Raw genomic sequence first — 25,741 nt, forward strand, 5'->3', positions numbered from 1 at the left:
CTTCCCCTCCCCTCTGCGGCTGTGCGTAGGGGTGACGGCGCCGGGTTATGTGGGGCACTCCGTGAGGAGAACGCATACACACGCGCGACACCGCAGCATCTTGTCCGCTCAAGTGAGAAAGCAAACCTATCACTTCTCCCTCATTATTCGCAAGCGGGGGGGGGGACATGCAGGTGGGGTAGGGGGTAGGGAGGCGTTCATTAAAGTTGCTCGACGCTTTGCGCATCTCCGTTTCATTATCACTCTCGTTTTCCCTGGCTCCCTCCTCTCTTGAGAGGATGGCATGCACGCGGAAGGTCCTTCTTCGGATCGGGACTCACCGCCTCTTCACGCAGGCGCTGCACCTCATATTCGAGGCTCTTTTCACCGAGTACTACGTACATGGTTTCCTGCTCGTCGTGGACACGCGCAGCGCAAAAAAGGAAACCTCCACCCCCAACGGTCAGTGGCGACTGTGTATTTCCAAATTGGGGGTTTGTGTGCTTGTTATAGCCCAGGTGGTACACGTGGCTTGCAGTGTCCTTCACCAAATCGGAGTTGCGGCGGCTTTGTCGAAGCACGCGCGCACCTGGCGGCTGGTGGCATCACAGTCTCGAATACCGAGCGATTATGGTTTGGCGTTTGTTTTCGGCCTCTCATGGTGGTCATTGCGACTTGCTCTCGTGCCGTCGGCGGTTTCCTTCACAATGGCTACCGCAGCCATTGGCTTCTTCTCGGGTAGCCCCATCGCCTTTGCTCAGTTCGAAGCGCCAGAAATGGGACTGCGGCGATACAAGGACGAGGGGGAGCTGCAGCTTGTGTCGCGTGCAGCATCAGTGGGCGCTACATTGATAGTGCTCGTAGCCGCTCTGCTGTACGACGGCTCCTCTCCTCAACAAAGACCCCTGCGGGAGTTTCACTGGTTCATTCTGCTCCTGTGCGGAACGGCTGTGTGTGGCTTCAGCGGGTTGCGACGATGGCGACGAAGTGCCCAGGGTGAGGGGATGCCGAGTGGGGCCCATGAAGAGTGCGGTGTCGATTCTCGGCATATCTCTGTGCTTGGGGCCACCACCACGCTTGAGTTCTCTGACTTTGTACGTCAGACATGCCAACGTCGTTCCATAAAAGCGCTACTGGCTGTGCGTGCGTTACACTGCTACGCGAGCATAATAGTAGTGAGCTTTTTTCACCTCTTTCTCGCACTAGGGTGTGCATCCCATTTGTCGGCTGCGATGCGGGCGGTCATTCTGGCCTTTGTCGTTGCTGCGCCGTCTCTCTTTGCCCCGCTACACGTCATCTGCGTCGACTCTGTAGGTAAGAAGCGCCATGTCCTCATCATGTTGTTTGGAGTGTGCGCGGTTGGGTTCTTATCATTGGTAGTAGCCTTCTTCACGAGAGGAGCGGCCAGGGTGGCGGCTGCGCCGGCAGTTGGAGCAGGCTACATGCTGACCAGGTCGATCGTTGCGATTTGGTCATGTGGGGTACTCTTCACCCTGCAGCGTCTGCTCCTCGACGGTATCCGTGACGTTTTAGACATGGTGCAGGAAGATGTGGTAGAGGAGGATACCATTCTATTCGGGCGCCACACATCGCTGGCGGCGTGGACGAGGAGACTCTGCACCGTGGTTGCTGTGCCGATGGAGTCACTCGGTTGCATTGTAACGATCCTGCTGCTTGCTGCCACGAAAGCATTCGAGGGAGTTCTCTTGGCCTCACTTTCCCCTCCGATTGGCAACACCGTCACCATCCATACTCTCCCTGTGTCGCATAGGAATGCAGCAGCAGTTGCCTTGGAGTTGACGGCACTTGAGGGTGCCTTCCCTGCGGCGATGGCCCCAACGAAAATGGCATCCACGGTGCTTGCTTTGTTGGGCCTGCAGACGAGCGGGGCGGCAGTGATCATGCTCTTTGTCTGGCACCGCTACTACAATCTTGAGGGGAAGCATCTGCAGTTTGTTCAAATGGCTATTCGCAAGCGCAGTGTGGAACAGTCTGTCACGCTTGTGTGAGGCCGTGCGCTCCTTGCACTGCGAGCAGCGATACTGTTTTTGCACTCTTTCAAGCGCTTCGCTCCAGCTTTTATTTTTTTGTGCATGTAACTGCTTGCCGTATCGGGATCGGTAACGGGGGGGAGTTAAAAAATAAAAGACACGCTTGAGTGGGCATGCAACTTGAAAGGTCGCGCACCCCCACGACAACCACACGGGACTCCCTTCGTATTCCACTCTTACGACTTCAGCGTGTACGGAGACCGTACTCCGCTCTACCCTCGCTCATGTCTGGGCTCCCCAACACAACACGATGTCATTAGATCGCTGCGTCTTCCTCTGGGTGTGTAGGAGGCGGTGTGCACGAATTGGTGGGGGAACACGTGGAGAGGGTGAAGTCGGGATGAGCATGTCTTTACCAGGGTATTGTGGCTGCCGGCAGGCAGCTCGCACCACCCATAACACAGAATATGGTGTAGCACATCGAACTGTCCTCCCGGAGACGGTTGCGAGGGACACACACGCACGGGCAGGCGGGGACGCGTATTCTCGATGGTGTCATGAATGTGTGGCCATTCATCAGCATCTGCGCTCTCTCTCTCTCGTTTTGCCTGTACTTCCCCCTCACCCCTCTTGTTCTTTGCACACTCCGCGCGACCCATGTAACTCTGCCCTTTGCCTTTCCTGTCTTTTGTGTTGTGTGCGAACACACTCGCGTGATGTCCGGGAAATCGTGCAAATAAAGCCGACAAAGGTGCGCACTTTTATTTTTTTTTCACCTTCTCCCGCCCACTTCTCTACTGAATTCTCTGCTCTCTTTCTACTTGGCAGCATCCACCTCTGTTTTGTCCAGCTGAGACGGCCACTGAGCAACATGTCTGTGCGTCCTGTCACTGGAATGCGTTCGCCAGCGGCGGGGATGGGTTTCTCCTCCACTGGCTCCTCTCATGCGGGGTCGATGAGGCCAACAACGACAATGGGTGGCGGCACAACGCTCGGACGCATTCAGGCACAGGTCCAGGAGGGGACGTTTACATCCACTGTATACGGCTACATCCGTGATCACCAATACGAAGAGGCCGTTGAGTTGCTGGCGTCACAGCTGGAGGAGTTCCCCCGCAGCCGTGCTGCAGTGTCGCTCATGGCGTACTGCTACTACATGATGGGCGACTATGGTGGAGCGGCCAGTCTATACGAGCAGCTAACAAAGATATGTCCTAATATTGAAGAGTACCGCGTCTACTACGCCCAGTCCCTCTACAAGGCCGGTGCCTACGCGGAGAGCAACCGCCTGTGCACCATGATCACCTCTCCACAAAACCAGGCCATGCTCAATAAACTACAGGCGGCTATCGCATATGAGCAGGATGACATCCCGCAAACCAAATCTTTTGTCGAGCAGGCACCGGCCACCGACACGGACATGCTCGTGCTGCGCGCCTGCGTCCTAAGCAAGGAGGGCAGCTACGAGGAGGCGCTAGAGAAGTTCAAGGAGGCTCAAAACGCCGTTGGTTTCTCGGCGGCGCTGGCGTACAACATGGCGCTCATGTACTACAAGATGGAGCAGTACGGGCCGGCGCTGCGGCACTTGTCTGAGATCATAGACCGTGGTGTCGAAGAACACCCGGAACTGAACATTGGCACAAACACTGAGGGAGGCGATGCACGCTCGGTAGGCAACACCCAACTACTGAGGGAGACCGCTCTTATCGAGGCCTTCAACCTCAAGGCTGCCATTGAGTACGCCTCAAAGAACACGCAAGCCGCGAAGGAGGCACTGACTGACATGCCTCCCCGCACCGATGAAGAGCTCGACCCTGTCACGTTGCATAACACCGCCCTCATCAACATGGACGGGAACCCGACAAGCGGGTTCAAAAAGTTTAATTTTCTCCTCCAGAATCCGCCCTTCCCACCCGAGACGTTCCAGAATTTGTTGCTCTTCTATTGCAAGTACCAGTACTATGACCTGGCAGCGGATGTCCTAGCCGAGAACCCCCACCTTGCGTGGCAGTATCTCTCCCAGAACAATCAATCGCTCTACGACTTTCTCGATGGCCTCATCACGGCCCAGACTTCACCCGCGGAGGCGTACCGCAAGTTCGACATCCTGGCACAGAAGATGGTGCAGCAGCTTCGCAACATGACACGTCGCATCCAGGAGGCGGACCAGAGCCAGGACGCGGCAGTTGCGAGAACGGCGGTACGAACTTACGACGTAACCTTGGAGGAGTACATCCCCGTTCTCATGGCACAGGCCAACATCTACTGGGAGATGGAGAACTACCCTATGGTGGAGCAGCTCTTCCGCCAGTCAGCTGACTTCTGCTCCGAGAACGAGGTATGGAAGCAGAATGTGGCGCACGTCTTCTTTATGCAGGAAACAAAGTTCAAGGAGGCCATTCGGTACTACCTGCCCGTGGTAGAGGCCAGTCGCGAGAACATTTTAAACTGCAGCGCTATCGTGCTGGCGAACCTCTGCGTCTCGTACATCATGACTGCGCAGAACGAGCAGGCAGAGGATATCATGCGCCGCATCGAGCGAGCGGAGGAGCGCCTCACCTACGAGGACTCCTCGAAGCAGCCACTGCACTTGTGCATTGTGAACTTGGTTATCGGAACCCTCTACTGCTCCAAAGGCAACTTTGAGTTTGGCATATCCCGCATCATAAAGTCATTAGAGCCATATGACCGCAAAATCATGACAGACACGTGGTTTTATGCCAAGCGGTGCTTCCTCGCACTGGCCATGAACTTGGCGAAGCACATGGTAATCTTAAAGGACTCTTCTTTTGAAGAGATCATTTTTTTCTTTGACCAGGTCGACTTGCACGGCGAAAAGGTCGCCGCCTTCATTCACCCCGACCCCTCCAAGCAGGACACGTCGCCGCGCAACACTGCTCGTTGGGAGGCGCGGCAGCTGAAGAAACTTTACTTGACACTAACCGAGTGAAGTGACAAGAACTGGGAGCAGTGCACTGCGTGGTTGCGTAGCGCAGCTCTCTTCGCTCTCTCCCCCCACTTCACACTTTTTTTCTAGCGTCATAAAAACTTTAGATGGGTTCTGCCTCCCGTATTGTTCTCCCCCCCCCCCCCCTCCCTCCCTCCCTCCCCCCCGCAGGTGGCGTGATCAAACTATTTCTAGGCGGATGAGGAGGTGGGCGATGCAGGGGTACTCTTCGGATTGCTTTGCTGTTGAGAGGCGTCGTGGGTCTACGGGGAGAGACGAGTGAGGGTGAGGACGCCTTCTTCTGGAGGCACGGCGTAACGAGGACTTGCAGCCACATTCACTTTGGGGGCGCAGAAGTTATGCGTGTATCTCTCCAAGCGTGCCACCCTCGAGCTTCGCAACGAGGTTCTTTCCTCTCTTACCCCCCCCCCTCCTAAACACACACACACACACACACACACAGGCGACATATTACGCTGGCTGGTTTGCCGTTGTCAATCTATGCAACCGCCCCGACACCACTGTCAGTTGCGATGGTTCTCTGTGTGTCTTTGTGCAGGTGATCGGGAATCTTTTTGGTTTGCATTGTTCTGTCTTTGGCGTCCTCGCTGTATGTATCATGTATCCGACTTGATCTATTCGCTGCCCCCCCCCCTCCCCCCCGTCTCTCTTATTTTGTGTTTGAGACATCCTTGCCCTGGGAGGCACAACGAAAGTGAATAACAAACATATCAACGCACAGAAGGTATTGGTGTGCCCACCATGCGTGCCGACCACTGATGTTACTCTTTCAAAAGTGAGAGGACATGATCTGTGTGCGATTGCAGGTATGCAGCTCTTACAACTAGGGTCTTCCCCCCCCCCTCCCAGCTGCCTCACTGTTTCGCACACTGTATATGTGCTATAGGGAGGAATCGTGTGTGCTGCCCGTCCGCTGGATCGCCTCTGGAAGCTTCTCCTCCTCCTCTTCCCTTTTGGACTCGTTATGAAGGGGCGCTCATGTTTGCTTCCTCCGATCTTCTTTGGCTGCACCGCTAGAGGCCAGCATGTGCTTGTCGATGTCTATTCTCAATGGCTTTTGGCTTCCCCCCCTTTTTTGCTGCACTTTAACGTAGGTGCGTAGGCGTCTTTCTCGTCACTTTTTTTTTATACGGCAGCACCTCTCATTGACGGTGTTGTGAAAGTGCGCTGCTGCCCCTCGAGGAGCGACGAGGAATAACCGGAGAGGCTAGGACCACACACACACACACACGCGCGCGCACGCAACACGTTTAAAGCTTCGCCGACAAAATAGCGAGGGTAGTGAATCCTTGCGTACAGCAATTTGTCTTGTCCAGGTTGGCCTTGGTGCGCTGCTCAGCAAGGACATGAAAGTGGAGATCACCGAGTGCGTTAAAAAGGAGCACGCCGCGGGCGAGACGCTTACGTTTCAACTCCACGAGGTGGATAATTCTTTTGCCAATGCGCTCCGACGCGTCATGCTGGCAGAGATTCCGACGCTCGCCATCGAGTATGTGACGATCCGGCAGAACACATCCGTTCTGCCCGATGAAATGATCGCTCACCGGCTGGGCCTGGTGCCGCTGTTCTCCGGAAAGGCGAAGCGCCTGAACTTCCCACAAGATTGCGGCTGTGGGGGGAGCGGGTGCCCGGATTGCCAGATTACGGGCTGCTTGAAGGTCCATTGCCCGCCGCACCAGCATAGCCAGCAGGTTTTCATTAATGATTCTTTGCAGATCGATGATCCGGAAGTGTACCCGGTCAGTGCGGAGGAGCATGGCATTTGGTTGGTCACACTGGGGCGCAGTCAGGTGCTGGACTTGCATGTCGTAATTCGCAAGAACATCGCCAAGACGCACGCCAAGTTTATGCCAGTGGCGACGGTGGCGATGCGTTACGCCCCTGAGATCATCCTCAACCCGAACGGGTTCCAGGCTCTCGGAAAATCGAAAGCGCGAGAGTGGGTGGCCCGCTGTCCGAGAAACGTCTTTCGGTTTGTCGAGCGCACGGGGCAGGTGGATGTGCAGGACGAGGATGCCTGCATATTTTGCCGTGAGTGCACTTCACGGGAGCCCCCGTTTGACAAACTCACCGAACCGCTCGTTTTTGTGCGGCAGAAGAAAAATAAAATGGGTTACTTTGATTTTACCTTCACAGTGGAGTCGACGGGAGTGCTGCCAGTGCTGCAGATCGTGTACGACGCAGTGGCGGTCTTGCGGAGGAAGCTGCAACGGGTAGGTGAGGGACTCATGAAGGACCCGGCAGCGGATGGTCTAAAAACGCGCACAATTGGTCAGTCTACTACAGCTCCAGTAGTGCTCAACGCGGACGCAGTGCGGAAGGGGGCGGAGGAGGACAACCTAGACTTCACTATGCAATGAGTACGTCGTCATTGTACATCGCCGTGGGCGGGGCGTAAAGGGTGAAGAGGCTGAGGAGCGTTGCCTCGCACTGGGGCACCGCGCGGTGCTCTGGGTCAGGCTCTCTGCGTTTCCTGGCCTCTTCAGTGTGCTGTTGTGTTCCCCTTCGCGTGTGCGTGGGGGGCTGTGCGGGGTTTTCCTGCGAGTGGAGGAAGCCAACAGGAGGGAGAGGCAAAGTGCTCACCAACACACGCACTGGCAGGGTGTTTGCTCTTCCAGCCGCACAGGGTGTTCAGGTGGCGATGATAAAGCTATTTCTTGACATTGGTGAGTGTATCTTGTATGAGGCGAGGTGGTGCTAGGGGAGGGAGGGAGGGAGGGGGCTCTGGTAAGACGTGCTAAAACTTCCCCCCCCCTCTCCCCCCAAAAGTACACCAACAAATGACCCTGATAGTTGGAGTGCATAGACAACGCGAGGGCTGGGGAGAGGAGCGAGGCGTATAGAGGCAACGGTACCAACACTCAATCTTGTCTGCTCACTCTAAAAGAAGCGGGGAGAAAACCGGGGGGTGGGGTGGGGCGGGCAGTGGTAAGTGCCTCCCTCCCCCTCCCCCCCCTCCTCCTCCCCTTCGCTACGTAGACTGTTTCTTACATACGAGCTGGTTCTCTTCGCCTACCCACGTCCCCCCCCCCCCCCGCACAACGGTTGAGGAGACTAGTCGAGAAAAATTAGCTCACACCGCGTCGTGCAGTGCGCGTTGCCTCATTCGAGCACTTGACTCTCTGATGCACATGTCTCGTATCCCTTCTTGCTTCTTCTGTTCCTACGTTATTCTTCTCACGTGTGTGTGTGTGTGTGTGTGTGCTCCTTTGTAGTTACAGAAACGTGGTTGGAACAACTCCATCAGGACTGCCTCCCTGTCTCCCTCCCCCCCCCCCCCCCACATACACACACCCGCACTGGGGTTCATATTTCATTTGTGGGCTAGGTCTGGCGTTGTGGTGTCGAATTGCCTCCTCCTCGTATTTCTCGACTTTGCTGGCATTCTTGTCATCGTCTTCTCTCACTGACCACCGCAATCATGGAGGCGACTTTTGGGTTTACGTCTCGCGTGAATCGGCCATCCGCGCGTTTGCCGGCGCAATTGAAGAGGGGCGCACCGCGCCGCGGTGGTGCGGCTAGCAGGACACCTCGCACGAATGGGCAGTCAACAGGTCTACTAGACCTCGTTGAGAAAGGTGTCATTGGACCGGCGGTGGACCTTGAGCCCCTCCTAATGTCAGACGGCCCTATGCGATCGCAGCAGGTGCAACTGCATGATGCTGCCGGCAAGCGGCGTCGTCGTCCAGACGTCATGACAGAAAACTCCGGCTTCAACTCTGTCCGCGACTTTAAATTGGACATACAGGAAATCTCCAAAATCCCCGCCTCCCTGAACCTCGATGAACTCAAGGGTTGGGAGGCAGCGCAGGCAGAAGAAATGCGCCTCCAGCGCTCCACTGAACAATCTGCCGCCGCGCCGACAACCAGCCCCCCACTGACGTCGACGCTGTGGGCTACTGCCGGTGTGGGCCAGATCCACGCCACCGGTCACGCACGCGATGACACGCGCACCTATACCGAGCTGCTTGACTGGTACTCGATGCACGAGTTCATCATACGCAAGGGGAAGGTACTGCGCAATACGCCCGAGTTTGCCTCTTTTAAGCGACACTACGCGTCAAGCTGGGGTGAGATAGAGAGCGTCATCGAGGTACTGGAGGATATCATGCGGAGTTACGGTGTGGAGCTCGTATACGTGGATGGTAAGCGACTCGCCCAGCTGGCCTCTTATCAGGCACCTGAACTAAACTCTGCGATGGAAATTGTTGAGTGCATCAACAACGTAGAAGATGTTCTCCCGCTGATCACGGACTCATCACGTCCGTACCGCTACGGCCCCAAGCGTCACCAAGTGGCGGCTACAAAGATTCAGTCCGTGTGGCGCATGTACCGGCAGCGCATCGCCTACATCCATCTACTCATCGGCACACGCGCAGCTATTGCCATTCAGCGGCAATGGATGATGTACCGGGCCCACTGCATGACACGCCGCATTATCCGCTCCCTCTGCGAGACCCGCATGACGCAGTGGCAGTACACAATGAGAGAATTCAGAGTTGGATGGCCTCGGATCGAGGAGAGTCGCCGTACTGTTATTCACCTGCCCTCTCTCTCGTACCCCACGTACCAAGCCAAGAAGATGCCATTTTACGAGGCGAGGCAGCTTGGTCAGCTCACACGGCTGAGCATGTTGGCCGATCCAAACGTGCACATTGTCTTTGTCGTGCCAGTGAAACCGGAGCTGGAGATCCAGCAGTACTACACGACTCTGCTCGCTGAGAGCGGCGTATCAAATATTCCTGGTCGCTTGACATTTGTCGTGCCCGAGAACGCGTCGCGCCTTCCTCCTGGGATGAGTCTCACTCGCCTGGTGTTGCTCTCCCCGCGTCTCCTGAAGCTACTCTCTGGCATGTGTACCGGCAAGCCCGCTTTCATCATACCGGGCGTCGTCGGCACAGAGGAGCTCACGTTAGCAACCCTTCTGAATGTGCCACTTCTGTCGCCCGAACCGCGTCTCGTCCAGGCCTATGGCTCCAAAAGCGGCGCAAGGCGGTTGTTGGAAGCTGCGGACGTTTTGACGCTTCCCGGGGCTGGGCAATTGCGCTCCCGAGCGGACCTTTTGAATGCCTTGACGAGTCTCATCCTCGGGCGTCGCACAGTCCAGCGCTGGCTGGTCAAGCTAGAGAATGAATTTGGTAGCCAAGGCCACGCATACCTCGACGTGTGCCGCTTAAGGTCTCTAAAGGTTGGTGGCTCGGCGCTGAACACCGCCGCACTGAGCGCAGCGGTGTTGCATGAGTTGGAGGTGCACGGAGCGAAGTGCATGCGATTGCTGCACCCGAGCAGTTACCCTACCTGGGAGGCGTACTTGACGATGTTTGACTCGGTAGGCGGATGTGTAGAGGCTGTTCCACCCGACCTTTGCGCTTCCATCACTGCTAATCTCTTTGTCGCTCCCTCCGGGGCCGTGCGGATCGAGTCGGTGGTGGAGCCATTGCTGGCTCCGGCGCTCACCGCAATGGGCTCACTTTTTCCCTACCGCTCCAGTGTGCCGTACGCGGCGGTCCGCGGCGCCGCACTCAGCCTCGGCCAGGCAGCGTATCGCAAACGAATCATGGGCTACTTGTCTGTTGACTTTGTGGTCACCAGCAAAGGCGATACCAGCGACAACACGTTCTCTTCTCCGCAACCGCAGCTATGGGGCGTGGACGTAGATGTTGGCCTTACGACGCAGGCGTCCGCGCATGCGCTCGCTAGTGTTCTGAGTGGCAGCGTATGGGATGAGAAGAGCGGCTCTTGTGTGAACCAGAGCACCGGCAAACCGCTGGTCTATGTGTATAGCGGCGTACTCTACAATCCGTACATCTCCTCCATTCGCCACTCCTCTTTTTTTTCCCTCTGTCGCAATCGGAGATTGACGTACGACTGCACTCGCCAATCGGGGCTAATTTTTCACTTTCTGAACATCCTATTGTGCAATTGCCTCGGTGTGCTGTCGGTGGGCTCCGATGTGGAGCGTGTGGTCCATTGCATCACGGTGTTTCAGGCACACTTGAACATGGAGTTTCCTGCTCAAGGTCAGCATTCGGCTGACAGCAACTGTGTGTACTTTGCCTCCCTTGTCCGGCAGCTCTCAAAGTACTTGGCGAGAGATGGTGAGGAACGTGAGGAGAGGTAGTCATTCGACCTGTCACTGTCGCTTCTATCCTGCCTCTTGGTGCTTGTGTGTTTGTGTGTGTGTCATAGTTGATCCCCCCTCCCTTCACCTCTTCATCCCAACTTCTTCTTTGATATGTTCGTCCTGTGTACGATGTATAGAAAGGAGCACGCTGGCTTCCCGTCTCCCGCCCCCCCTCCAATCCCTCCTCCCTCCACACCATTGCATGATGCCCCAGCATTTCTAAGCTTTGCGCCTTGCGTACTCCTGTGCACTTTTACACCCTCCGTTGGACCACGCTGCCCCCCCCCCCGTTATGCTTTTTTTTTTCAGGGGGTCGATCTCTCCGCGAGGAACGTCGGTGCATGTCCCGTCTCATTTCCCACATTTCACACGCACTCACGTTTTAGTGTGCGTGTGCGTTGACCTTCTGCGTGGCATGTGACATTTTTCACCTTTGCCGCCACATGTCCTCATCGGCTTGTGGGGTGTTTCGGCGATTGCGCACACCAAATTCAATAGAACACAAAAAAAAGCAGAAACGAAGCGGACCCCTAAACATTTGCGCACTGAGCAAGAGGCACCGCAGCTCTGAGACACACACACACACTTGCCTATGGACTCACTCTCTTTTGTAAAAGATGACATGGCCGCCATGCATGAACTCTACCCCTGTTGGCACATCCCAAGAAATTCGCAAGGATATCGATACTTGGGTATTTTCTCTTCATGTGGCTTTCGTTCTCCGTATCCATGCGCCTGCTTGTGCGTCACATGTCTGGTGGTGTTTCTCCTCTCGTCATCCATGATTCTTCTTTACGGCTCATTTGTCCCATTTCCTCTCTGCTGCCCCCCTTCTCCCCTCCCCCCCACACACACACACACAGAGCTCGGTTTCGAACGCACGTGATCTCGCAACTTTTTTAGAAGGATTTATAACCTCACTGCCAGACGCTGCACCCTCCTTTTTTTTGTAAGTGCTCGTGTCTTCTTTTCCTTCCCGAAGAGCACTGTGCGGTGTGACTCAGGGAGCGGTGTTGTTGTGGGATTGCCGAACCTGCACGTGACTTTGCGCGATCTCCATAATATCGCCTCTTATACCGTATTCGTGTGTATCTCTTAGGTGTCCACTGACGCACGCATCCAAACCCTCTTTTTTTTTTTGCTTCACTTGCATCATAGCGCTTATTTGGCGCACTCCCATTCTCATCGCGCGCCCAAGTGGCTGTTTGGGCTATAGACCACCACGGTCTACCCCAACACACTCCCGTGTCACGGAAATATTTTAGTCATGGACTCCAAGGGGAATGTGGTAGCAGTCGATGTGCCGTCGAAGGACCCACAGAAGGACGGCACCGTCAACGAGCGCAAAAAGAAGGAGAAAGAGCGCAAGCTGAGTGAGGAAGACATGCGTATCAAAGAGGAAGTGGAGCTCCTTGTGACGCGAGCTGCAGATAGCGACGTTGATATTGCCAAAGTCGCGGTGGAGCGCCTGGTGGATCTGCTTCGAACGAGCAGCAGTGGGAGCCTGGCCGCCGTCCCGCCGCCACTGAAGCACGTGCGTGCCTTGTTTCCGGAGCTGGAGGCGGCGCTCAAGAATACTCAGAACCCCTTCATCTCGCGTCGTCTACACGACCTCCTCTCCTTCATCTCCATGACGTTGGAGTCAAACAACGGTGGCCGTACACTCCTGGAGCATAAATTGAAGGGTACGAAGGACGACTTGGCGCAATGGGGACACGAGTACCTGCGATTTCTCGCGGGTGCCATAGGGGAAGAGTGGCGCGAGCGGGCCGCTGGCAAGGAGTCAGCCGACTACCTCGATGGCTTCGTGGACCAAATTGTCTCTTACATGCTGGCACACCAAGACGAGGCGACAGCGATCGACTTACTGATGGAGATCGACGGCGTCACGCGCATTCTGCCGTTGGTGGAGGCGTCAAACTACAAGCGAATCGCAAACTACATAGCGGCAATCAGCAAGTACCTCACTCGCCCCACCGACACTGAGGCGCGCCGCACGGTGTACAAAATCTATAAAAAGATGCAAGCCTATCCGGATGCTGCGGTCATTGCTCTCATGCTGAATGACCGTGAACTCGTGGCGGAGCTGTTCCGGGAGTGCACCAGCCAGCCCGAACGCCTACAGATGGCGTTGCTGTGTGCCAGGCAGAAGTGCTTCCTCGATATAGATGATGAGGAGGAGGAACTGCTGCAGGACGCGAATGGAAATATGCGCCTATCGCAGCTTTACCGCCACACGGCGCAGGAACTCGACTCGATGGCACCCAAGACTCTGGAGGATGTGTTCAAGATGTCCTCGGATGAGAAGAGAGGCCCAAAGGATTTGCAGAACAACTTGGTCTGTGCGTTTGTGAGTGGGCTGGCCAACTGCGGCTACGGCACGGACAAGTTTCTCTCCGACACGCCAACTTTCTTTTTCGACCAGCGTGAGGACCGGATCATCTCCACCACGGCGGCGCTTGGCCTGCTCCACCTGTGGGACCACACGGAGGGCCTCCAGCAGGTCGACAAGTATTTCTATTCGGAGAGCAGTTTTGTGAAAGCTGGTGCATGCCTGGCCTCTGGTATTGTCATGTGTGGCGTGAAGAATCCTTTTGACCCGGCGCTGGGGCTGCTCTCGGAGCAAATCAACGCGCGGGAGGCGGAGGTCGCTATCGGTGCTATTCTTGGCCTTGGTTACGCCTACGCCGGGACCCGCAAAGAGGACGTCAAAGAGTTGCTGATTCCACTGCTGGCCGACTCAGATCAGAAGTTGGCGGTGCAGTGCATGTCCGCGTATTCTTTGGCCACTGTGTTCGTAGCCTCTGCCGACGAGGACATCTCGGAGACGATGATGAACTGCCTGATGGAGGTGCCTGAAGACAAGTTGAAAGAGCCATGTGTGCGGTATCTGATTCTGGCACTCGGCTGCATGTTTTTGGGGTGCCAAGAGGCTGCAGACACACTGCTGGACGCTACTCGTGTGCTGCCGGCGGTCATTCAGCGCTACACGGAGATCGTGGTGCGCAGCTGCGCCTTTGCAGCCACGGGCAACGTCGTCGTCATCCAAGGCCTATTCCACGTGATTGCTGAGATAGAAGAGGTGCCGGAGAGCGATGAGAAAAACGAGGGGGATGCGAGGCCGGGAAACACCAACGAGGAAGCAGCGGCAAAGCAGGAGGAGAAAAACAAGAAGCCGGAGCCGCTGAACCACAAGGCAGCGGCTGTGCTCGGCATCGGCCTCGTGGCAGTCGGCGAGGACCTCGGCATGGAGATGTCGAAGAGGGCCATCATTCATGCCCTACTGGCGGACACGGTTAGCAAAGGCAAAAATTCCATGTCAGGGCGGTGCGCGGTGCCGCTGGTCTACGCCCTTCTTTCGGCGAGTAACACCAACATGCCCGTTGTGGAGTCGCTGAATCGGCTAGCCCACGACTCAGACCTCCCGACAGCCGCCAACGCCATTATGGCCATGGGAATCGTCTCGGCCGGAAGCAACAACGCTCGCGTCGCCACGAAGCTGCACAGTCTCTCCTCTTATTACCAAAAGTCTAACTTTGCCGAGGCGGCCTTTTCCGTGCGTCTAGCCCAAGGCCTCTGCGCAATGGGTAAGGGCCACCTTACCCTATCCTGTCTTCAGAACGACGGCCATGCAGTGAACATGACAGCACTCATGGGTGTGCTATGCCTGCTTTACAGCTCTTTGGACTTGGTGAACACGCTGCTTGGTGAGTGCCACTACATGTTCTACGCCATTACTCCTGCCATCAGCCCGCGTATGATGATGGCAGTCAATGAGAAGATGGAGCCCGTGGACTCGGTGCTGGTACGTGTCGGTCTTCCTGTGGACACGGTGGCTCTACCGGGAAATCCCAGATCCATCACCGGCTTTCAGACTCAAAAAACGCCGGTGCTGCTCAGTGCCACAGACAAGGTGGAGTGCGCTGATGTGAAGTACGCGCCGGTGGGGACAGTGCTCGAGGGTATTTGCGTCGTGAAGGAGCGCTCCCAGATGGAGTAGGGTCGTCCAGCTCCGTCATATAGCGGCACTCAGCGGACCTTCTTCGCTTCATTTGTTGGTCTTGTCGAATGGTGATTGTGGTGTTTTTGCACTTTGGCACTCGAGCGAGCCACATCGGAGGCGTGTGGGTGCGGTTCAACCCTCTACACCGATGAAGAAAATCGACAGGTGGCAAGGGAAGCAGGTGGCAGTATGCGTGTGACACGTACTCATACACCCTCTTCTCTGGAAAACAAGGAAGGGGCGTGTGTGATGTCTAGAGGGAGGGTACTTCCACACCCCCTCGCTTAGGAAAAAAAAAGCGTGGCTGCCTCCATCTAGAGACCACGGTTTCCCTCGACACATGCATCGTCCTCTCTCCCCCCTCTTGTTCTTGCGTTGGCTGCCCAACGCACAGATGTGCGTTTCTTTTTCCGTGGTGGCGGCGTTTTTTTTGTACTTTGTGCATGTCTGCCGGCGTGTGTTGTGTTAAGTTACTGAGTGATGTATTCTCAACAGGGAATGTCTCGTGTTTCCGTTTTCTTGTATTCTTTACCTTCCCAAGGCGTCTACTTTGTGCGGTAGTCCGTCTGGGAGACGTGTGCGATGATGGAAAGCAAAGGCCAAGCACGACAACCGAGAATAGCCTCCTCAAGACTCCGTGACGGGTCACTAAGAAAGGCGCCTGGATTGCACAGTGGTGGTGCGTGGGCGCGCGTACCCACAACCACGTATGTGTAATCGGAACTCTGTGGATCCGCTTTTTTTCCGGACACGTGGGCTTCTCGCAGTTTGTTTGGCCACGTTGCACACTCCCGACACACGTGGCAGCTACCCCTTGTATTTCATGTGTGTGTGTGTTGGTTAGAAGCGCGACATGGCACCTCTTCCTCATTTCTCACCCAACGCGATCTTCCGCTTCACGTGTCGCAGCACGTCCCCAGGGGAGTTGCACTCCATTATTCTCTCTCACACCCTGCTCCACTCCTTAAACCTTTCTCTCATTTTGTTCCCGTTGTTTGAGCTCATGATCGACAGTCACGGTGGCTCTTGCATTGCTGGAATACAAGGCTCACAACCTGCGAGACAAACAAAAAGCAAAAGACTGAATGACTGGCTGATGACTCCACTAGCTGCGGGCGTGCACGTCCGCACACCCAGTGCGCCCCCCCCCCTCCCCTTTTCTTCTCTTAGCAAAAAAAGCGTTTCGAGTATCGATATCATCTTCGCCACCTCCCTGGACCTTCCGCTTCGTTATCCCACCCCTCCCGAAAGCTTTCCTCCTTTGGGGAGTGGTTCTCTGCCGACGGACGCACTGCGAGACTCCAGGGGAGTCCAGCAGTACACACAACCGTACACATCCGTGGTAGGCCTGCTCTCGTCGTTATGTTGCCCAGAATGACAAACACTGCCGACCTCATTACTGAATGGGGGCATACACGGGCTCTGTTGTTGTTGGGGAGGGCGGCCCGAAAAACTCGAGTCTTGACTTTTTTGTGGGCCATGCTTTCACGCTAATCTTCGTGCGGACTTGTCCCTGTGCGTATGACTGCACTTGACACTGCTGTATGCTCGACGCCTAGCGTCCCCTTTGTTTCTCTTTTTACGTCAGTGTTCTACTTGTTTGAGTTCTCTGTTGCTCGACGCCTACCTTTGTTGCCCTCGTCAAAAATATTGATTTCTATGCAAGAAGAGGCTCACTGCACAGTGTGCGTTGTGCGAGCCCAGCACCGCCCCTGTGTGTGTTTTTTGTTCGGCGGGGGAGGGGTGACTAGTAGCTTGTACACCACCACTAGCGTATTGCGGACTTACTGTCAGTTGCGGCAGGACCGAGTGCCCAGAACACAGGGGAGCCAAGAGCGGCACGTCGCTACGGACGTCCGGGGCTCAGGTCCCCTGGGTGACGTGGTGCCGAGGAGAGGAGAGAGAGAGCGAGGGAGGGGGGAGGGGGAGAATCTCTGCGACAGTGAGCCTGTTTGTTCCATCTACATGAAAGCTAATCTGTCACGGCGACTTGGAAGTATCCCCCCCGAGCCCTCGATCCACTCGCTGCCCGTGGGGAGGGAGGGAGGGAGGGATAGTCTGAGGCAGAATGCATATACCGAGGTAAACAAATGAGCATCTCTTACATCCACGTTTCCTCTGTCTTCCTTTACCTTTGTTTTTGCTTTGGGTAGAAAGTGTAGGTGTGTTGCATATCACGCCCCCCCCCTCCCACATACACACATTTGTTTTTTTTTTTTTCGTTGGTGTTTCTGTTGCGTCGTTTTTTCCCCCCTTGTGGTCTGTCCCCCCCCTCTCTCCCGCAGCAATTTGTGGTGCTTCACGCTCTGCTCCTATTCTCCACCCAAGTCATACCGCACCGGATCCAAAAACAAAAGATTTGCTTTGGCCTCATCCGCACAACTGTGTTGCCGCTGTCCTAATCGACAAAACGTTGGGATTTTTTGTTCGTGTTCTCCACACATTGTTTTGTTTGCTAGAACCGCACTTTGTTCCGCTATTTGTTGCGGATCGCGGTACTAAACGACTCCAGTAATGAGCGCCGACAACGACATCGAGCGCCAGATCGTCATGGAGATGGAGGCGGAGATTCAACGGTCGCAATGGCACTCCAGTAGGCCTTATACACATCCACCGCCATTTGAAATTACCCCTGTGAGGGACAGTCCCACGGAGGTGGCCCTCAAGGCTCAATCCGAGCAGATTATGCACGAAATCGAAGAGCGCCTACACCGGAAACAGCAGTGTCGCGCTACCAAGGATTTGTCGAGACACTACCCACTCAACCACGGTGCGTTGGATGTCGTCTTTGACTCACTATCGCAGTCTAATAGCACTGAAAACTCTACAGGTGATGCCCTTGTAAGTGACACCGTCAACATGTTTGCAGAAACAGAGCATAACACCGCGGAAGGTGCATCAAGCGATCTCCAAGGAGAACAGGCAATCCTAGAAACAGAAACAGCACTAGTCTCTGAAAAGCTACTCGAGAATCCCATGTCGTCATGTGGTGCCGCGCAGGTATTCAGCGACGCGCAAGAACAAACCCATCGGGTGGTTCAGCAAGAACGTCGTGAGGCTGAGGAGCAGGCACGTCTTGAGGCTGAGGAGCAGGCACTTCTTGATGCTGAGGAGCAAGCACGTCGTGAGGCTGAGGCGCAAGCACGTCTCGAAGCTGAGGAGCAGGCACGTCTCGAAGCTGAGGCGCAGGCACGTCGTGAGGCTGAGGAGCAGGCACGTCGTCGAAGCTGAGGCGCAGGCACGTCGTCGAAGCTGAGGAGAAGGCACGTCTCGAAGCTGAGGCGCAGGCACGTCGTGAAGCTGAGGAGCAAGCACGTCGTGAGGCTGAGGAGCAAGCACGTCGTGAGGCTGAGGCGCAGGCACGTCGTGAGGCTGAGGAGCAGGCACGTCGTGAGGCTGAGGCGCAGGCACGTCTCGAGGCTGAGGAGCAGGCACGTCTCGAGGCTGAGGAGCAGGCACGTCTCGAGGCTGAGGAGCAGGCACGTCTCGAAGCTGAGGCGCAGGCACGTCGTGAGGCCGAGGCGCAAGCACGTCGTGAGGCCGAGGCGCAGGCACGTCGTGAAGCTGAGGAGCAGGCACGTCGTGAAGCTGAGGCGCAAGCACGTCTCGAAGCTGAGGCGCAGGCACGTCGTGAAGCTGAGGCGCAGGCACGTCGTGAGGCTGAGGCGCAAGCACGTCGTGAGGCTGAGGAGCAGGCACGTCGCGAGGCTGAGGCGCAGGCACGTCGCGAGGCTGAGGAGCAGGCACGTCGTGAAGCTGAGGAGCAGGCACGTCGCGAAGCTGAGGCGCAAGCACGTCGTGAGGCTGAGGCGCAGGCACGTCGCGAGGCTGAGGAGCAGGCACGTCGTGAAGCTGAGGCGCAGGCACGTCGTGAGGCTGAGGCGCAAGCACGTCGCGAAGCTGAGGCGCAGGCACGTCGTGAGGCTGAGGCGCAGGCACGTCGTGAGGCTGAGGCGCAGGCACGTCGCGAAGCTGAGGAGCAGGCACGTCGCGAAGCTGAGGAGCAGGCACGTCGCGAAGCTGAGGAGCAGGCACGTCGCGAGGCTGAGGCGCAGGCACGTCGTGAAGCTGAGGCGCAAGCACGTCGTGAAGCTGAGGCGCAGGCACGTCGTGAGGCTGAGGCGCAAGCACGTCGTGAGGCTGAGGCGCAGGCACGTCGCGAAGCTGAGGCGCAAGCACGTCGCGAAGCTGAGGAGCAGGCACGTCGCGAAGCTGAGGAGCAGGCACGTCGCGAAGCTGAGGCGCAAGCACGTCGTGAGGCTGAGGAGCAGGCGCATCGATTTGAAGAGATTCGTATCCAGGCGCGTGCTGCGGTTATGCGGGAGTTGGCTGAAAATGCAAGGCATCGTTCCGGTAGTCATGATTCTGTGGTCGAAGAGTTTCATAATGTGACGATATCATCGAGTGCAATGGGCAGCGAGTACGCGCCATTGCAGAATGAATATACAGTTCGAAGCGGTGCTGGTAAGTACGTATGCGAAGCTCATCATCTTCGGGAAGGATCCGGGCTTGAGACCACGCCAACGCGAAGCTCATTTCCACACGGCAGTCCTTCACACAATGGCGAAGACACCAAGTGTGAAGAATCCGACTTCGGTTCCAATGCGACTTACTCGTACACGGTTTCTGCTGTCGAGGCTTTGCGAAACGACAACGGTATTCTCTCCACAACGGAAGACGACGCCGGTTCTGTGCCGCTTACAATGGAGGAGGCACCGCTGGAAAGTTTTGAGGCGGCGTTGTCTTCGGAGCTTAGGAGGCATGGGCTCGAAGAGGAAGCGATAAGGCGCAGTCGCATTGTCGTTCAGCGATACGAAACCATCCGTGAGTCGGGCAAATGCCTGTTTCCTCCCAGAAAGGTCATTGGGGAGGTTCCGGCACACGTCAAAGTACAGCTGGGTTTCTTCTCTGCCAAGCAGACAATCATCGTCCCCCAGCGTCTGCATCAGGGTCCCAGTGCGAACCGTGAGCGGCTCTGTGGACCGGGGGAGCGCTCGCTTAGCACCCTCAAGTGCTACTTCGAGTCTGAGGTGCTGGAAGACCACACCCTCACGGTGGACGATGAGGACTACCCGCACAACGCCCCCACAGAGCGTCTTTTGACCAGGGCAGAATTGATGAAGGGTGATAGTGCCATGGTGCGGAAGGCCGTCTCGCAGATTTCGTATGGAGACCCGATTCAGGTGTGGGAGCGCACGCAACGGCACACGAAGGAGAGGAAGGGTGTCACGAAGAAGTCAACCAAGGCGAATTTGTGGGTTAGCGATGTCGATACCTGTAAGCCCATTCCTGCGATGGGCACCTTTACCGGGGGTTTCGTGTACTCTATCGAGGGCACCAAAATCAGTAACCGAGTGGTGGAGCTGCATGGTGCAGGAACCGATCCACTTGTTGTGGCAGCAGCGTTGTACAGCTGGACGGACCGGCAAAGGGTAAAGGTCTCGGAAACGTTCTACTTCGATTCCGAGCTGGATGTTTTCTACCCTAGAAAAGAGCGCAACGAGCTCGCCAAGAAGAATAAGGTCGTGACATTCGTGCCGAACGAGTTCAAGGGAACTCTGCATCTCGTGATTCGTGTATACCGTCCCTGCTGCGAAGACTACGATACATACGTCGATTTGTACAACCGTGCAGACCGCTACAAGCAGATTCATGTTGCACCCATGAAGCAAGAGACGTTACTGTTAGCACAAGTGTCAGATGTCCTGGAGGAGCTGGGGTGGAACTCGGTCCCGCTCCACAACGAGAAGAACCATCTGTCCGCAAATCTCTCCATCGATCGTCTCTACCGCAGGGCTTTCTCGGACGAAGACACCTTCAAGGTAATGAGAGACGAGCGCTGGCGCAGCACACTCAAGACGGTGCCTGTGGACATGGTGTTTTCCATCTCGGATCTGAGCGAGCACGAGGTTGCGTTTCCTTCCGACCACGCAGAGGCGACACCGGAGGAGAATGAGTCGAAGGTGAGTCTACTGGACCCCGATGTGCCCGGTGCTCGCCCCGTCATCTACCGATACTCGCCGTGCTGCATCCCTATTCTCAATTCCGGCTACTTCACGACATACAACAACGTTTACTACTTCCGTGTATCCAAATTGAAGGTGCTACACACCGGCTGTCTTCGCAACGTTCCCTCTTCGCACCATACTTACGCCTTTCAGATTTGTGTGAAGGACAGAGATGAAAGTCTTTCGGAGGAGGGTGCGATTCGGTGCATTTACGGACGTGGCTTAACGAACCTGTCGATGGACACCACAGCGTGGTCTTCCTCGGTACACAACTCGAATGACATGGTACTGAGCGATGAGTTCAAACTGCAGCTGCCGCTGAACCTCTCTGACTGCCACCACATATTTATCACTCTCTATGCCACGTGCCAGAAGAAAACACCACAGTCGAATGGGCAGCCGCGTGCAATCAAAATCGGCTACGCCGCTCTTCCACTGATGGTAAATAATGTGGTGCAGGTGCGCGAAAATATCGACATCAAGTTTGTGGCGCACGATCAAGCGCCCGTGGCGGCCGCGGGTGGGTACCTCAAGAGCTTTGCGGAGGCCCCCGTGAGCTCGCTGCTCAACAACGGTGAGTGCGTTGTCAAGGCTTCGAGTCAGACCAAGTCGACCGTGCACGCGTCCAACCGCGTCATCGCATCGGTTTTCCAGCTTTGTCCGCTCTCCATTTCCGAAATGAAAAAGAATGACAGGGTTCTCGACCGGTGTGGCGAGCTGCATACGCTGCCTGCGACTGAGAATGACCCGCACCGCGATGTGATCATTCTCATTGCAAAGCTACCATTGGCGGAGATTCTTGCTTTCTATCCCTTCATCTGCGCGTACGCTTTCTCCCTTATCGGGTCCGGTTCGGCGACTGTGTCCCTGGGAAACCGCATGCACATGCTAGATGTATTCCTGAACACTGCTTCGAAGGCACAGCAGTACGACACGTCAGCGCAGACGATTCGTCGACGCCACAACACCGAGGAAATGTCGCAACGGGTATTTGCGAAGACAAGTGTCGGTAGTATTCTATACCACTTCTTGTCCAATGACACCCTCTACGAAGGTGCCGAGTGCAAGTACAAGCGTCGCCTTTACAGTGGCATGGTCGAGACGTGGCTAAGTCTACTGAAAACCGTAGCACCGCAGCCGAACAGCGTGGGCGCCGACGCACCGATACAGAACGGCAGCGGGTTCTCTTCACCTTCGTCGCCTACAAGCCACACTACTCCCACCCGTAGCAAGAGCGCACTGTCGGCAGATCGCAGCATTCTGCGCGAGATGAGCAACTTGTCATGGCTCCTTTTCGACACTATTTTGAGATCCATGTACCTTTGGGGAGCCGAGAACCCGACAGTCTCTCGCGAGGACCTTTTCCATTCATCCCTATACACAGCCATTGCGGATCTCTGCGTTCTGGTGTTGACGCGCCTGTCTACCTTTGACGAGAGTCAGCTTGTGCGCCACGTTGCCATCTTCGTGCGCAGCCTTATGCACTACGCCGACCGTGGCCGCGTGCTGATGATCTACGACCACATCACTGCCTACTTGGAGGAGGAGGGCAATTTCGATAGTCTCACCAATTTCCTCAAATACGTCCTCGAGGACCCGGACGTGACTCATCTTCTACTACCCTCGGTTGGTGTGGCCTGCCCTGTTTACCTCACGCGCATCGCCGTTCACTCCTTCACCACCCTGATGATTAACCCGAACCGAGCAACGCGATCGATCGCCACGGACGTACTTTACTCATTCTTAAGCCGTCTTGCTAATGACGCCAGTACGCCGAGCGAGAACCTCACTTGCATCGCGACGCAGCTGTTCACGTTGGTCCGCAACCTCGCCCCACACTGGAAGGCGATTACGCAGTGCAACGACAATATCCCAACCGACGTGTTTCAGCGTGATAAACGGCAAATATCGATTGTGTGTTTATGGATTATCTTTTACACGCCGCGCAACAGGATTCGGCAATGGCTTCAGAAGGAGACGGACGAGAGGGTTATCGCCGGCATGATGCAGATTATTGCCGATTCGCAGTCCACCTTCCGGTTCACCGCCGCCCCCGCCAAGGGTGGTGCCAAAGATGAGACGAGCGAGGAGGTTGACGAGAGGCGGGCGTGGGAGGCTCGAAACACAACTCTTGTGACTGCTATCGGCACCCAAATGTGCAGTTTTTTCTTGAACGACATCCCGAAGACACTCCAGACGGTGCTCAACAACAACCCTGATGCTGCTGTGTTCCCATTCTTTGTGATGCTCGAGTCCGTGCTTAACCTGAGCAATTCCACCATTTCCTTGCAGATGAGCGCCGCAGTTTTGCACGAAGTAGTGTGCAAGCTGTTCCCAGAGATAATCAGTCGAAAAGCAAAGATGGGTAACGGCATGGTACTCCTCACCTTCCGTCTCATGAGCAGTTGCTGCCAGTATGTTCGTGCCTCTGCCAGCTGCACATTCTTGCTGATGAGCCAAGCCTTTTTTTCTTGGAAGAACTCGTTGTCCAAGATTAAGTCATTGACGGCCAACGCGCTCGTCTCCGTAGCGGAGTCGCGCGTGCGGGACCTTCGCCTCGCTGGGCGCTTCATCGAGTTTCAGTTTGATGAACTCATTGAAAGGGCGAAGGTAGAGCAGGCGGACTACGCACCACCATCACCCAACTTTGCCTCCCGCTACGAGGATGACTCCAACGCGCCTGGGGGAGATGCACAGATGACGTACAAACAAAAAGTGGAGGACCGGACCCTGAGCGTGCAGCGCAGTCTTCCTATCTCGCACTACTTGCTTGAAAAGTCGAGCGTGTCAGACCAGCTCCCGCCACGCTTCTCTGACGAGTTTGCTGGAATGACAGCGACAGTGCTCAGTCTCTTTGGCGATGTGTTGCGCCTGCAGATGGACGGTTCGATGAAGTTCAAAGAGTCGAGAGCTACGGCGTACTTCGAAGTCTTCCGCAATTTCCTGCGGCAGAATGCACTGAAGGAGGCCCTGAGGTGGCTTTACCGCTTGCACGATGCACACAAGGAGAATAACGATCACGTGGAGGCGGGCATGGTGTTGGTTTTTATCGCAGCTCTCTGCTTTCGCGTCACAGAGGTTTTCTACTTTGTGAAAGGCAAAAACTCAAAAGGGGCCCGTATGCCGTACGGGATTCTCTCTCATGTCTTCTGGCACGACTACGTGCGCATCCTGCCCGAGGTGGATGCCCTGCTCCCCGTTGACACCGTGTACGCGATTGTGTCAGAGCTGTACATCTGTCCTGACAGTGCGTGCTTCTTCATGGACGGCCAGGTAAAAGCTCTGAAGGAGGCGGCCGAGTTTCAGGACAAGGGCCAGTACTTCGAGTACTCGTTGCAGACAATTGGCATTGTGAACAAGTACTTGGAGGCAATGGGCGACTTCAAAGCATCGGCCGTGGTGCACACTGCTATGTCTACCTGGTGCACCGCTATAGTAGAGCCCAAATCCAGGAGACACAACAGTCGCTACTTTCTCGTGTGGGCACGCATGGAGCGCGATGCACCACCCAAGTCGCACACATTACTCAGAGAGGAGGCGCAGGACGGCATGGTAGGTGAGAGGCCACGTGGACTACCGAACGGCAAGCCCATTCGCCGCATCTACAAAATGCCCAGCACCACCACGCTGGAGGAATTCAGGGCCTACGCTAAGGCGTACGTGGAGTCTCTCTTTGTTGACGCGTCGGTAGTGCAGCTGACAGAGGATTTGACCGAGACGCTGCCAGCTCTACCAGAACCTGACTCGAAGCGCAAGCGCGTGGCTGCCGTGCACCGTCAGCTGAACCATTGCATGGTGACCGTAAGCGAGGTGCAGCCATACTTCCCCAAAGGTACTCGTGTCCCTCCTGATGGTTTTGACCGGTCTATGCAACTCAGCCACTTTGAGAACACAGTAAACATTAATAGCCGTGACGTGGTAGCAGATGATCGGAAGCTTGACCTCATGGGGCAGCGCATGAGTGTCAATACTTACGAGCTTGAGCGTTCCTTTCCATCCACGACGTCGGCCATCGACATTGCAAAGACGCATAAGGTAGTCCTCAATCCATTTGAGACTGCCGAGGAAACACTGAACAGCCGTCGCGAGGTCATGAACCAGGCAGCCGTTAACGAGGGCCTGATATCGGTGATGCGCAAGGCGCTCTCACCAAAGGGCCTCCCGCCCGGTGTTTACATGAAGGAAGTGATAGCGGTCATGGGGGACCACCCTGAGGTAGTTCATGCAGTGAAGGCACTGAGCACCCTCGCCCGCTCGAAGCTCGTAGCCTGCGAGAAGATGGAGGCCATGGTCAAGAGTCCTGAAGACTATGCGCTCGTGCTGAAGGCGGTGACTGACATGGAGTGTTGTTTGGTTGCCATGCAGAGCCCTGACGAAAACGGCCTGGGTAGTAACAGCGGCACGTAGACGTGGCTGCGGCGGGATGCGCTGAGCGCCCCCCCCTTTTTTTCCTTTTTTTCTTTGCGCGCGTGCGTGTGTGTCTGATACACGGAGTGAAATGAATCTCTCTCATTCCTGCTGTTTGTGGTTTGTGTGTGTGTATGGGGGGGGGGGGGGAAATATGTGTGATCAGTACACGCGCAGTGAGGCGATGTATTGCTCACAGGGGCGTATTTTTTAGAGAATAGTGGTCTCTCATGCTCCCTTCCCTCCCTTTCTGTGTCATTG

At 55.9% G+C, this 25,741-nt stretch overlaps 6 protein-coding genes across 6 annotated transcripts; all 6 read left to right on the forward strand.

Annotated features, from left to right (window-relative positions):
• Positions 1 to 278: 278 nt before the first annotated feature.
• JKF63_00661 (uncharacterized protein) lies at positions 279 to 1,988 on the forward strand (the record flags this gene model as incomplete). The annotated part of the gene is made up of 1 exon (XM_067896712.1): positions 279 to 1,988. One exon carries the CDS (start codon positions 279 to 281, stop codon positions 1,986 to 1,988), a length of 1,710 nt encoding a protein of 569 aa, XP_067752869.1.
• Positions 1,989 to 2,841: 853 nt separating this feature from the next.
• On the forward strand, positions 2,842 to 4,920 carry JKF63_00662 (uncharacterized protein; the record flags this gene model as incomplete). The annotated part of the gene is made up of 1 exon (XM_067896713.1): positions 2,842 to 4,920. One exon carries the CDS (start codon positions 2,842 to 2,844, stop codon positions 4,918 to 4,920), a length of 2,079 nt encoding a protein of 692 aa, XP_067752870.1.
• Positions 4,921 to 6,284: 1,364 nt separating this feature from the next.
• Positions 6,285 to 7,298, forward strand: JKF63_00663 (uncharacterized protein; the record flags this gene model as incomplete). Its single annotated transcript, XM_067896714.1, has 1 exon — positions 6,285 to 7,298. One exon carries the CDS (start codon positions 6,285 to 6,287, stop codon positions 7,296 to 7,298), a length of 1,014 nt encoding a protein of 337 aa, XP_067752871.1.
• Positions 7,299 to 8,359: 1,061 nt separating this feature from the next.
• Positions 8,360 to 11,059, forward strand: JKF63_00664 (uncharacterized protein; the record flags this gene model as incomplete). The annotated part of the gene is made up of 1 exon (XM_067896715.1): positions 8,360 to 11,059. One exon carries the CDS (start codon positions 8,360 to 8,362, stop codon positions 11,057 to 11,059), a length of 2,700 nt encoding a protein of 899 aa, XP_067752872.1.
• A 1,270-nt stretch (positions 11,060 to 12,329) lies between these two features.
• JKF63_00665 (uncharacterized protein) lies at positions 12,330 to 15,062 on the forward strand (the record flags this gene model as incomplete). Its single annotated transcript, XM_067896716.1, has 1 exon — positions 12,330 to 15,062. One exon carries the CDS (start codon positions 12,330 to 12,332, stop codon positions 15,060 to 15,062), a length of 2,733 nt encoding a protein of 910 aa, XP_067752873.1.
• Positions 15,063 to 17,579: 2,517 nt separating this feature from the next.
• Positions 17,580 to 25,480, forward strand: JKF63_00666 (uncharacterized protein; the record flags this gene model as incomplete). Its single annotated transcript, XM_067896717.1, has 3 exons — positions 17,580 to 17,882; positions 18,066 to 18,267; positions 18,318 to 25,480. The coding sequence occupies 3 exons, from the start codon at positions 17,580 to 17,582 to the stop codon at positions 25,478 to 25,480; spliced, it is 7,668 nt and encodes a 2,555-aa protein (XP_067752874.1).
• Positions 25,481 to 25,741: the final 261 nt, after the last annotated feature.

The sequence above is a fragment of the Porcisia hertigi genome, chromosome 36, assembly GCF_017918235.1.
Source record: "Porcisia hertigi strain C119 chromosome 36, whole genome shotgun sequence".
In the NCBI taxonomy this organism is placed as follows: Eukaryota; Euglenozoa; class Kinetoplastea; order Trypanosomatida; family Trypanosomatidae; genus Porcisia; species Porcisia hertigi.